General features: G+C 42.5%; 1 protein-coding gene across 1 annotated transcript in view; it reads right to left on the bottom strand.

Moving 5' to 3' along the window:
• Nucleotides 1-13,708, bottom strand: part of CCDC6 (coiled-coil domain containing 6) — a gene marked incomplete at its 5' end in the record, with an annotated part of 106,591 nt that overhangs the window by 27,162 nt on the left and 65,721 nt on the right. Inside the window, one exon of the mRNA XM_081104607.1 lies at nucleotides 12,036-12,164. Coding sequence (XP_080960733.1) covers nucleotides 12,036-12,164 — 129 coding nt within the window. The remainder of the gene's footprint in view (nucleotides 1-12,035; nucleotides 12,165-13,708) is intronic.

The raw sequence follows: 13,708 nt of genomic DNA, 5'->3' as shown, positions 1-13,708 counted from the left end.
AACTTATTATGTCATATCATAGGTGTCCAGAGTGGTGACTGTGGAGGTTTATCAGAATCATCTGGGAAAATAAAAAGCACAAAATTAAGAAAACAACTAAATTAAAGTCAGAAAAATGAGCCCAGTTTTTGCAATGGACTGAATGTTTGTGCCACCCAATTTGTGTTGAAGCCTAAATCCCCAATGTGATGGTTTGGAGGTGGGGCCTCTGGAAGGTAAGTAGGTTTAGTTGATATCATGAGGGTGGCCCCCCTTATGGGATTTCTAATGACCTAAGAGTCAAGAGAGACTCTGCAGCATGCTGTTCCCTCTCATGTGAGGACGTAAGGAGAAGCAGGCAGTCTGCAACCCTGAAGATGCCCCTCGCTAGAACGCCATCAAGCTGGCACTGATCTCAGACTTCAGGACTCCAGAACTGTGAGAAATAAGTGTCTGTTCTTTATAAACCAGTCTGTGTTCTGTGGTATAGCAGCCCAAGTGGGCTTAACGCAGTTTTGTTTCTAGTAGAGCCAGTAAAAGATCTTACTTAGCTCATTCCATCCTACTTTGCCAATACGTATGAGCTAATCAAGGTTTTAAGTATTGAGTCCTCACGCAATGTTGTTGATTGGTTCTGTGACTTTAATCAAAACAATGCAGGCTAATAGATATAAACAAGAGTTAAGTTCCTATGGCATCTCATTAACACAATCAAGGTCCGATGGTCATTGAGGACCTGCTATACACGGGAAAGAACTGACTAATAAGATTCATGAGGGAGCTATTGAAATATATGATGTGCAACTGACACAAAGGGGTTAGAACCATGCACAATGGTCCTTGGTCCCTGACAAAGCCTTCACACATTAAAGCGACAGAGGCAAGTAAGGCAAACCTTAAACAGGGCCTCAGCTGGCATCTGCTCAGGCGATCGGTGGAATTGTGCTCAGCACTGGCAATTCTCCTCAGCTAGAAAACATCTGACCCTTACCTTCTGGCAAAAAAAATTTTTTTAAGAAATCAAGCAGCCAATTTGTGTTACAGATGAGTTAAGACAGGTGCTCCTAGACCACAGAGCCCCCAAGGTACCTATTGGATTAATCAAGCCGAGGCTGGTTCAGAATTAAAAACAAGTTCTAGGTCAGTGGTTCTCAACCTTGGCTGCCCATTAGAATCACCTGGGAATCTTTAAAATCCTGATTTCTGGGCCTTGTCCTCCGGAAATTCTGTTTCTTTGTTATGGGGTGGGGCCATAATTCTGTAACAAAGAAACAGAATTTCCGGAGGATGAGACCCAGAAGTCAGGATTTTAATAAGATTCCCAGGTGATTCTAATGGGCAGCCAAGGTTGAGAGCCACTGTTCTAGATCATCACAGCGCTGAGCACAGGAAGAGCCAATGGAAGTTTGTCAGTGAAGAATAGGAGAAAAGGAAAGGAAGGACAGTTACGTTCAAGTTTAGGAGGCCGAAAATTACAATGGAAAAGAAATTTATCTATGTACCTCAGAAATATACTGAGAGAGGGGAAAAACATGCAAAAACATCGTAAAGAACTATTTATACAGCAAGATAAATAGGGTTGTCTTTTGGATGAAAGTTATATTGGTGATAATTTGTATTCCTACCTTTTCCTACCCCCACCCACTTTGTAAAAGAAATTTACTATTTTTAATAAAAGAAAATACTTAAAGACATCTAATCTTAAAAAATGACAATTTCCTAATATAACTTAATAGTAAAACCCTTAATTTAGGATGTTAACTTAACATATATAAAATACAGAATAAGCCCATATACTCTCAAAGGATAAATGACAGCTTTCTGAAGACTGAGAATTTCTCACATTGCCCAGAGTTAAACTTCTTTATCATAGTGTACAACTGTTTTCTTCTAAAAAATTATGTTCCTATAAAAATAACTTCAGGATAACATTAATATCCCATTAACATTAATGTGAAAATGACACTATTTCATAGTTTATCAGCTCAATAAATTTTGCTTTAGTTCAGTGATGTTGAAAAATGAAGGCCTTTATGAGTTCCCCACACTTATAATTACTCAGATTTATATAGTTTCTGGACTTAAGTTTTCATCACAATGTTAAACAGATGTGATACTAGGTTTATAATTCTAGGGGACTCTTTTACCAAATAATTACCATTGATGGAAAGCAAGTTTCCGCATCTTGGATGGACATCCTTTCACTACATCAAGGAAAAGTGCTTGGAAAGAAGTCATATAGTGTGTATTACAAATACACTATTACATCAGGGGCTACTATCTGTCCATTATCTAAAATAAGCTTCCTTCACAAAATAACATTTGGGAAACTTCTCTTACTGTGCTTTATCTAAAATGAAAGTTCTTGGATAAAAGAAATCATTTCTTTCTAGTCATGACCATACCCATCCCACTTCTTTACATAGAGTTGTTAGATTTATGACTAACTTTCATTCTCTAGCCATGGTTCAGCGAAGGGGGAATGCAACGCCTCTTCTAAATCATCAACCAAATTCTTATCTTGGTCATAAAGAAATAGACTTTGTTGATTTTGAAATTACAAGCAACTAGGAAGTCTGGGTTTAGTATCTCTGGGTTTTATTACCCTTGCTGTAGCACACCAATGTCCTCCAACTTAACAGGCAGTCTCCACCCCAGTGCTTTATCAGAAATGCACACTGTCGGATCATGATGAGGTTCCTTTTTACAAAGGAAACACGTTTAATATTTTCCCGGCCGTCGTGTAAGGTCGTCTGTACTGTACAAATTGGTCCACATGGCAAGTGGTATCTGATGCTTCAAAATAGAGTCTGACAAGATGGAACACAGTGAGTCTCTGTACTTCACTGAAATGAGGTCCAGGGAAGGAATTCTAGGGATTAGGGGAGGGGGAGAGGGAGGTGGTGGTGGTGGTGGTGGTGGTGGTGGTGGTGGTGGTGGTGGTAACCACATCACATAGAGATACTTGTCTGTGTCCCTGACAGAGCTGAATCTACTTTCAAAGGTCTGGAGTTGGGACCCCTCGGTTAGCTTCATGTCCTCCGACAGCTCCTGGATTACAAAGCAAATCCACCGCAAAGCGAGCCTACTGGAACTTCAGATATCGCCCAGTGCCCCTAGTTTACCTACTTCCCGGGCACCAAATCCCACTAACTTTTCAGTTCTGCGCTGAGGTGTTTCCCCCTTCAAACAAACAGTAGGCAGAAACCTTGTACCCAAGCTTCTCAAGTCGCCCAAACACCCTCAAGGATTTGCTACAATCAAATTCCCACTGAGGGGACTTTGGGGTTGACTGTGATTATGTCTGGCTGTGCCCCCAGTGCAGCTCATCTGAATGTGCACACATAGGTTATTACATTTTACACAAAAAAAATTAAAAGCCAGGCAGCCAATTATAATACACTGCTGTTAAAGAAAGGAGGAGGAGGAGGAGGAGGAGGAGGAGGAGGAGGAGGAGGAGGAGGAGGAGGAGGAGAATGAAGGACAAATATAAACAGCAGTTGATTGGGGAGGCTTGTAGTCTAGGTAATGTTTCATCATTTTTGTACTTTTATGTTTTCCAGTTTCTTGAAAGAGCAATAGATTACTTTTAAAATGCAAATGTTTAATAATAAAGATTCCAAGGCTTCCATAATTTGAGATCAGTATTTGAAATCTAATTTCAAAGCAAGCATAGTGTTCATTAAATTTCATGCCCTTAATGCAAGTGAAACCTCAAGGAACGTGGTTGTTCTTTGAAAAAACAAAAACAAAACAGGCACACAGACACCAGCAGGTGCTGCCCAGAGCTATTACAACAGCGGTCTCCCACTGCCAGGGGTTACCAGGGCAGCTGTTAGCATGAATGAAATGCTTGAAAACCCAGTATGGTCACACTACCCATGAATTTAAGAAATATTTTGTTCCACCACCACCACCACCACAACAAAAAATCAACCAAGGACACAAATCTGAACATGAGCCACTGGCCACTCAATTCACAGCTCAGTCACCAGGACATGCAGATATTCTGTGTAACTCACTAGAGTCGGTCGCTGCAGCTACTAAAATAAGTAGCATCTGCCTTGTATGGAGACTGATTATGATGTCAGTTTGGTTTGAAAAAATGAACTTCCAGACAAGTAAGGCAGAGCCCACCTGGTAGCCTTCACTAAGAACCCCTGTTCTAAAAGCTAGAAACCTAAAACTTTCCTTTCTTCCTCATAGAACTTAAAATATACCATGCTTCCTAAGAGAAAGAGAGAGAGAGAGAGAGAGAGAGAGAGAGAGAGAGAGAGAGAGAGAACAAAACGTAAACCTTGTCCTGAGAATTGCAAAACATTATTTAACATTGTTTAAACATTATTTAAAGCCCCAGCCTCTGCGACGTGGTGAGAGACATTGGGCCAGTGGGTGTCGCCCCTGCAATGCCCCTGGAAGCCAGAGTCTTGTCAAGCGTCGTCGGCTGATGTTGTCTGCTGGCTAAAGGTAATCACTGGGCACCTGCCAGCAGAGGCATGCATGAGCCTTGGTGCAGCTCCATGGCAGCCTTCCGCATGGCCCTCACTATAAAGGCAAGCTTGTGCCCTCAAAGTCCCTATACACAGACTGCCAACCCCTCTCCCCGCCCCCTTTCCTTGTCTGGCAACAAAGAGAAGGGATTCAACTTCAAATCTTCTTCCTGGGTTATTTTCTCTGTTCTCAGCATCTCTATTCCATGCAGTAACTGCACTCACTTTTTACTGCATTCTCCTCTTCCATTCCTGTCTCCTCTCACATCCCTGGTTCCCTGAAACAAGCTGGACTTAGCTCTACCAGCCCGTGTGTATCAATTAACAAACAATCAAACCCAACACCAAGGAGCTTCAGGTCCTCCTCAGTTGGTATGGGGAACGGGGTTGCAACGGGAACGCTGCCCCTCTCCACAACACTGCACAGAGCATCGCTCGTCATTGTCCATAGGTTCACTGCCCTCACTAGACCAGCCTCCGTGAGGCCAGGGGCCTTTCTCAGCAGTTTGTGGCAGATGGCAGGCACGTAATCAAGGTGTTGAATTAATGCAGGATATGTGCCATACAGGTGCACTGACCGTAGCATGGACAAAGAGGACGTCAAAGTGGTGGGGTCACAGATGACATCTGAGCACAGAGATTCATAAAGTAACAGGTAACCAAGTGAAGGAAGGTGGTGAGACATTTGAGGCTCAACTGATATGCATGCACATTTATATCCTATGTCATCTACCACAGACATTAGGTGGAATCTTCCATTATTAATGGCAGCAGCTACAATTTTTGGAGCACTGACTAGATGTGAGTCACCAGGGATATGGTGGTGAGGTCAACACCTACCTCTACCTTCCAGGGGATTTAGAGGGAAGACACAATTTGTTTAACTGTTTGCTAATTACTATTTGTGTACCAAGTGTTGCAAGAGAAGGACTGAATGTTAGCAGGTACTTTACAGCACAGACCCCTGAGTGACTGGGAGCGGGGCGTCAGTTAGATGAATGAGGATGGGAGCGGGAGGGAGAAAGTAGCCCAGGCAGAGGAAACAGGTCCATGGAGATCTAGGGCAGGAAAGCACTGGGCACATCAGAGCATGTTTTTCAAACTGCAGGTCACAACCCATTACTGGATTGTGAAATTAGTTGAGTCAGTTGTGACCTACATTTTGCTAAACATGAAATAAGGTTGAATGGAAAATCAGTGCAAAGCACATACGGTTGTTGGATGAAACCTGTCCCAGTCACATATACAGTTACAAAAACATCAGTGCCCTGGGTTGCCACGTAAACTTATTTCTGGCTGTGTAGTCCACACTGCAACCACTGTGCAACACGCATGGAGAGTGAGGAGCGGCACAATGGAAGATTAATCCTCCCAACCAGCCTACAGGTTAGGGATTATGTCTGTTTCACAGCAGAGAACCAACTGCTTGCCTGAGATCACCCAGCTTATCCAGATGGGAGGAAGATTTGAAGCTAGAGAAGAACCTCCCCACTACACAAGGCTAAAATGCTATCGGTACAAATGGGTGCTAATGAGTGGAATTACCATTCCAATTCTAAATCCAACCTGTAGATATGGGTATCTGTGCTTTAAAGGACATCTCGGAAAAGAAAACATACCCCAAATGACAAGATTAACCGAGAAAACGACCCTGGTGTGTCTGGTACAGGGCAGGCAATCCTGCTCGTCATATTGAGTGTTTGCCGGATTGCACCGCCAATTCTCCACTAGCTGATTCCAGTATTTTTCTATTGTACTACCTAATAAAGGGTTAAGTATGCAGTCCACCCGTTTCTGGCTTCTGTTTTCTTCTTTCCCATAAGATAATTTTCTGAGCCAAGTGCACAGAAGGCCCTCACATCTGGTGGGCTGAACTTCATTTAATAAATAAACGAATGCATGCCTCTTAATGCTGGTTATCCTTCTCCAGAGAAGAAAAATCCTTCCTTGTTGGCAGAAATCATTCAGATCAAGATTTGTTGACATAGAGAATATTCCAAGTTCTAAATGTTCTTACCTAGGAAAATGTGAACGCCAAATAAGCGACTGACAGTGAACACTTATTTGAATAAAAGTCTTTAAATCATGGCCACCACCAGTGTTTGTTCCAAGCCCCCAGGAGCACTAATGTCCTGCTGACTAGATTAATCCAGTTCATTAGACTAATGCTAACTATCAGTGCAGCAAAGGCCTCATACTTTCACATTATTCTGAACATGCTTTTCTACATTATTTTCAGAATGCTAAATAAATGCCCAAAAGGTAGCTAAAATAAATGGTTAAGAACTCCGTAGCCATGCAACTTGAGGAAACCTCTTGTTCTCCGTCTGGGTTTCCATTTCTGAAAAAGCAGTGTAAGCAGGTTAGGCCACTTACAAGCCAACTCCGTCTACCGTCAAGTGGCAAGTCACACGAAGCCACCTCCACTGCTTTTTCAGAGGCGAGGGGAGCAGGAAACTTGTCCCAAAGCCTGGGAGGAGACCCAAAGACCCTGCCTCTGGATTTCCTCATGATTTCCCCACTGTCTCACATCTCCGCCAGGGTCTGGAGACAAAGATAGTCCTTCCCCAATTCATAGGATTTTAGTTTTCCAGGTCTAAAATCCTATGGATTCATATATTGCAAAACACCAACAGAACAGACCATTTATTTATAGCACAGAGTCCTTGATGATGAAGCTTAACATTCCCTACTTGAAGAATGAAAGGATCCCCGACTCTGGGTCTATGAGGAGAATAAATGCTATCTGACTAAGTGTCCATGGTGAAGGCCTGACTTTTGGAGAGAAATTTACAACGAGGGCCTTCTGCCTTGTGAGTTAATTGGGGCCTACTTTCAAAAACAGCCCAAGACGGAGTCTCAAACCCTGTTAACAGGGAGTGGGCAGGTGCCTACTTTTTGGGGTCCTGCCCCAGCAGGTCCAGGGATTCCCAAAGGTGTGGACGGAGCCGGTGAAGAAGGAATGACACAGAGGCAGGGTTCAGTTGATCAGCATAGTGAGGTTCTCTCTTTATTCTCCTGTTACATCTGTATTTATACCATTTGATTTTAATCCTATCCATTCTATTCCAAAGGTTAGGGCGTTTGTTATCTCCATTCCAAGGTCACTACTCTATTGTTCTGTTAAGCTACAAGGAAGTAACTGACGGAGATTATCCTAAATAAAGATTACATAGTTTAAGCGTGATTGGCACTTAGTTAGGGGTTTTACTGATTCCCTTCCTTAGTCCTGTTAATCCCTAACTCCAGGGAAAAATCCGAACCTGGGGAAACAACCTTTACCGGAGAGGTGACCTTGGTTAAAACAAATAGCGCTAAGAAGGGGAGCAAACATATTAAGAACAGTATGCCATATATGCCAGGTCCCTTGAAACATATGCTGTGCAGATGTTTCTTCCCTGCAGCGACTGTGTCAAGCAGCAAGGATGGACTGGCTTCCGGCAAATTCCCCCTTTTTTATTTTTTTAAATGATAGCGCATGTAAATCAGCGGCCACCTCTCGGATTGGGTTAAGACTCGGAAGACCTGTTTGTGACTTTGCCAACAGGTCAGTCCGAGGCTTAACCCTATATCGGCTCCCCACACCTACTTAAAAGCCATTACAATCCACGGTATACCTATAAAACAAACATGTTATGGCCAACACAAATCCATGGTAGAAGGCCTTCCAATATTCCTTCTGCACATGCAACCCATTAGGTTCAAAATATGGATTATTTAAAAATTAACAGCAGCATCCAACTTATGTTGAGTGCTTATATAGGAAGCATTGTGTGACTCACCTTACACTCTCTTTCATTCATGGCATCTAACGTAAGTTTGCTACCATTGCCATTTTATAGATAAGGAACCTGAGGCTCAAAAGTGAACTGACTGGGACAATGGGATAGCCACACTCAAGAGAATGAATTTGGATCCCCTACCTCACACTATACATAAAAATTAATAACTCTAATGGACCAAAACCTAAATGTAAGAGCCAAAAGTATAAAACTCTTGGAAGAAAACAGAGGGATAAATCTTCATGAACTCCGATTTGGAAATAGATTCTAAAATATGACACCAAAAGCAAAAGCAACAAAAGAAATAAATTAGATTTCACCAGAATTTAAAACTTCCATGTTTCAAAGCACACGATCAAGAAAGTGAAACACACATACACAGAAATGATATATCTGATAAGGCACTTGTATCTAGAATATAAAGAACTCTTAGAATTCAATGATAAAAAGACCTCAAATAGACTTTTTTCTAAGAAGATACACAAATGGCTAAGAAGCACCTGAAAAGAGATGCTCAACATCATTAGCCATCAGGGAACTATAAACCCGCCAGGAGATACCACTTCATCATCAGTATGGCGCAGCCACTTTGGAACACAGTCTAGCAATCCCTGTAAAAGGCAAACAGAGACATCACAGCAATCCCACTCCTAGAGATACATCTAAGAAAAATAAAACAGATGCCCACACAAAATACTGTATATGAACGTTCACAGCAGAATTATTTACAACCAAATGGCTGAAACAACACAGATGAACATCAAATGATGAATGGATAAACAAAATATGGTATGCCCATACAGCGGAACGTTATATGGCCAGGAAAGGAATGAAGTACCGACACATGCTACAACATGGATAAAAACATTATATAAGTGAAAGAAGCCAATCACAATCACAACAGACAACGTACTATATGATTCCATGTATATAAAGTCTCCAGAATGGGCAGATATACAGAGACAGATAGTGGAGTGGTTCTTGCTTAAGGGGGAGAGGCGATTGAGTAGCAGCTGAAGGGTGCAAGGTTTCTTTCTGAGCTGATGAAATGGTCTAAAACTGATTGTGATTATCGTTATACAACTTCGAATATGCTAGAAACCACTGGATTATACATTTTAAATGGGTGATTTATATGGTATGTGAATTTTATCTCAATAAAGATGTTACAATAAAAAAAAGGGAAATAAGATACTGAGCAGAGGAAACAGTTCACACCTGGTTTCCTACAAGCAATGTGCCCAGGCCCTGAACACTATACTGAACTGCCTTCCAATATAGAAAAGACCACTCCTCAGTCACCTGTCCAAATCCATACTTCTTCCAGCAAAGCACGTAGGGCATAAGGCACCTTGAAAATCACCTTCAAATAGCTTCTAATTTTAATTTGTCAGGAGAGCAAAGGCATGTACCACACACTAATCATTATAAAGCACAGTATAGTACATGCCTTTGCTCTTCTGGTAATAATGCATAATACAGGATACATTATATAACATAGATTACGACATACTGTATATAATATAATACAGATGATAATTCCAAGAGATGAGCACAGAGAGGCAGAGCACATCCAAGGAAACATAAAACAGATTTATTTCCACCCAAGGAAAAAAATAAACATTTCCCCTAAACACGGACTACAATAATTTATAGCGAAGCAAAATAGAGTAAAATCTCCAACATTTACTCATCCTGAACATATCCAAAACAAAGGGGGGAAAGTTTTATGATTATGTTCAATTTCTCCATGTTAATTAAAACAGGAACTTGATATCCGGGATCTGAGGTTTATTTCTGGTACAGGTCTTAGCAAAGCACGTATTCCGTTGTGGAAATCCACCTCTTTACTGTTGAGGTCTGAAATTACCTAAAAATGCACTAAGTCATTAGCTCAGAGAGAATGTGTGCCTTGGGCCTCATTTTAAAGGGGTTCAGTCAGTGAAACCACTAAAGAGTCGTAAGGGGGTGCAGCAAGCCATCCTCTCTCAGGGACTCTGGGATGAGACTGCCCTTCTCTCTCTGACACTAGGCTACTACCTCCCCCTTGTGGCCACCCTGGGAGTTACAGGCCTCATCCCAAGATCTCCTTAGGAGCCTGTGAACAAACACAAGAGCAAAGCCGTTTCCATTATTGACCACCTTCACTGTGAAGGCCATGGCCATGTGAAGTTCTCGCAGTACCAACTACTGTGAGAATGTCATTTGGTTAATTCTTTATTAACGAGTACCACTAACAAGTACTTGGTGTATCAGGGACTTAACAAGAATCTTCAAAGCTTTAACCTGAATAGAACTAACTGGCTATTGCCTACCCTGAGAATTAAACAGGTGAACTTTAGAACAAAATGTTTTTAAACTGGGGGGCTAGTGTGTGTGTGTGGGGGGGGCCTTCTAAATTTAGATATTGCACCTGAATTCTGAAGATAAGTGGTAAAAATAGATTACTCTGAATACGTATAAAATAGCAAAACCTTGGGAATGGAACTTTTTTTTTCTTTTATCTGAAAGGGACAGAGAAAATATTTTTAGGGCCATTATTCATAGTCTTGGAAAACCCAGTCACATTCTTACTTCTGACATATAGGTAGGGTCAAGAATAACATGCAAAGTCAGCTAGGTAAGTTTCAAACAAACCCTGACTTCTCAAACCTCGCGTTCCCATCACCATTCATTCGCAGTCATAATGAAGAAGCTAGTGCGGTTCTGAGGTGACTTAAGAACCAGTCAGCATGGATACACAGAAAGATACACACGGAGAGCCTAGAGATGGGATAAATCAGACCACTTTGCATGAAAGGGTTAGACAAATCATCAAACTGGCAATCGGGATCCATATTACAAAGAGCTGGAAGGTGTTAATCAATATACTGAATTTTACATGGAAACCAGATAACAGACGCTGTGATCAGCCTCTTATTTGTCTCAGGGGAAATAACATTTTTTTTTCAGGACACTACAGTGGGGAAAGCATGAAGGAGGATGTAGGCCAGGGACTGACAGGTAACTTTGTCTGACACACCAACCTGTGTGGACCAATCACCGCTGCCCACAGTTCTACGTGCTGGAGTCCAAGAGCCAGTCTGGACTCCTCGGGCAAGGGCTCAACCAAATACCAACGTCTGCCAAGGGCAATGGACAAAGGGATTGTGCACTGTTTCTGTCTTCCTTCTGCACCTTTCTAAGCTTAGCATTCCTGAATTTAGTGTGTCCTTCTCTGTTTACAAATGGAAAAGTTGGGCCAGAGAAATGAAGTTAATTCAAGGCCATACAACTAGTTAGTGGCTGAATCAGGTGTGCAACCGAGACTCTGATTCCATATCTGAACCCACAAATCTAGGTGGGAGAAGACAGAGTTCATATACGGTTGCTAGTAATTAAAAAAAACACACACAAAAAAAACCAAAAAAAAGCTAACGTTTGTTCTGAAAAACCCTTGAAATAGAAGCAACGCTGTCTCGGGAACTTTCACAGAAACTATCCTGTGGTTAAAAACACATTCTTCCCCCTTTGCAAATAGGAACCTAACGTTTCCTGCCTGTCAATCAGAGCAACACAACATCTCCTCAAGGTTTATTCACGGCGGTTAGAGAAAGAGAAAGTGTGCGTGAGAGGGAGCAGGTGCTGTGCAGACCTTCAGTGCTTCCTTCAGAAACGAAGTCTCCCCGTGGGAAGAAGAGCTGAGAAATGTTCTTCCCTGCAAGTCCTCATGGCACCCTCAGGCTTGAAAGAACAGTGGGTGCCGTGAGGGGGCAAATGTGTGGCGAGAGCTTTCCATGCTTACCTGCTCTAAGGTCAGCTGCTTAGAAATGGTATCGTTCTCCAGCTTCTTAATTTTCTTCATCAGTTTGTTGACCTGGAATTCCTGCTCCTGCTCGAGGTGCTGCTCCAGTTCGGCTTTCTCATGCTGCAACTGGAAAGTGAAACACACACAGACGCTGTGGAAACCCCGGCTCCAGAGGCTGGTTACATGGAGAGACATCACCGCCAGAGCGACGCTGCTCACCTCCGCTCATAGATGCCCAACGTGGGCCTAGTAACTGCTGCTCGCCGGTCCCCTAACTTAGAACCAGCGATTACACTGCGCACACACACACACACACACACACACACACACACACAGGCACTCGATCTTAACCAAAGGCCGAGAGATGAAAGGACAAATACATGACGAGCATCAAACCATGATTACATGGATTTCAATTTTAAAAAACATAAGTGATTGCCTCTGTTGAGAGGAACTGGGAGGCTAGGGAATGAGGAAGGAAGGAAACTTACTTTTTAACATAGAACCATAGGCATAAAAATTAATAAATTAAAAAAGAAATTTTGTACTGTCAGTAAATGAATTACACAGTTTACTCAGAGTTACATAATGTGTGTAGAGAGGAAATAAATGTTACAATCACAACACATACTTCCTAAATTATTCTGGATGCTGTTTCCCAATGTTCTAGAGAACATGCTTTGGCAAAAATAATTCATTATCTTCCTATAATGAGATCATACATCACACCTCCTACCATCTTTCTTAAAAACCAAGAGGGGGAAAGCCTCTTATTTATGCAATTAAATAATCTGGAAGAGAAAATACAAAAAAAATAATTTACTCCAACCTTCAAAAAGGAGTAACAGAAACCCAGTGGACACAAGACAAGTGGGGTTTTCAACAGTCCCCAGGCGCTCGTTGGACATTCTCAAGTGGGGGGTTGCTGGTCCATGGCAGGGATTGGAAGAAACAGTGTGCAAAGGCCTGCTGCGTTCAGAACCCACAGGAGATTAAGTAAAAGCTATTGAAACACAATGAAGGAAATCGCGCTTTATTTGGTTTAAAATGACACTGCTCCCTCGTTTTCCCTTCAAATGCATTTCTTTGCACAGACGCTGTATCCCAGGCCTTCACATGCGTTAGGCAGGCATGATCACCCCCACTTTTTATGTCACAACAAGGTTCCTGGACCAAGGCAATTCGGCTAGAAAGCAGCAGAACCTGGAACCAAAACCCCACTCTGAACACCAAATGGGTGTTTCCCGCACTGGATCCTGAGCAAACCCCTAAGACGGGTGGACTCTAGACTCCTCCACCCGCTCATGCCTAGTGCACCCTCGGCGTTGGCAAGTCAAATGATTAAGCACAGAAAATGATGCCCCGCAGGCTCGCCCAGGGGGTGCTGTGTCTCTTTGTAAACCCTGCAGAGGGTGCGATGGACAACAGCGCAGGCTCACCAGGACCTGATCAGCCTCTAAATGGCTACCTGCCCCTGCCCACCTCTGACAATTCCCACTGCTCTGAACGCACAGATTTGGTGGTGGGGGGGGGGGGGGGGGAGAGGTTAAAATCCAACATCATCTTCTAACGCTGGAAATGTTGACTACACAGATGCTGTTATTCCTCCAACTGTTTTTGATATGCAACTAAAAAAGAAAAGAAAAAGAAAAAGCTAGTCAACCTTGCAG

The sequence above is a fragment of the Myotis nattereri genome, assembly GCF_964212035.1.
Source record: "Myotis nattereri genome assembly, chromosome: 13".
Lineage (NCBI taxonomy): Eukaryota > Metazoa > Chordata > Mammalia > Chiroptera > Vespertilionidae > Myotis > Myotis nattereri.
This window is presented reverse-complemented; position numbering and strand designations above follow the sequence as displayed.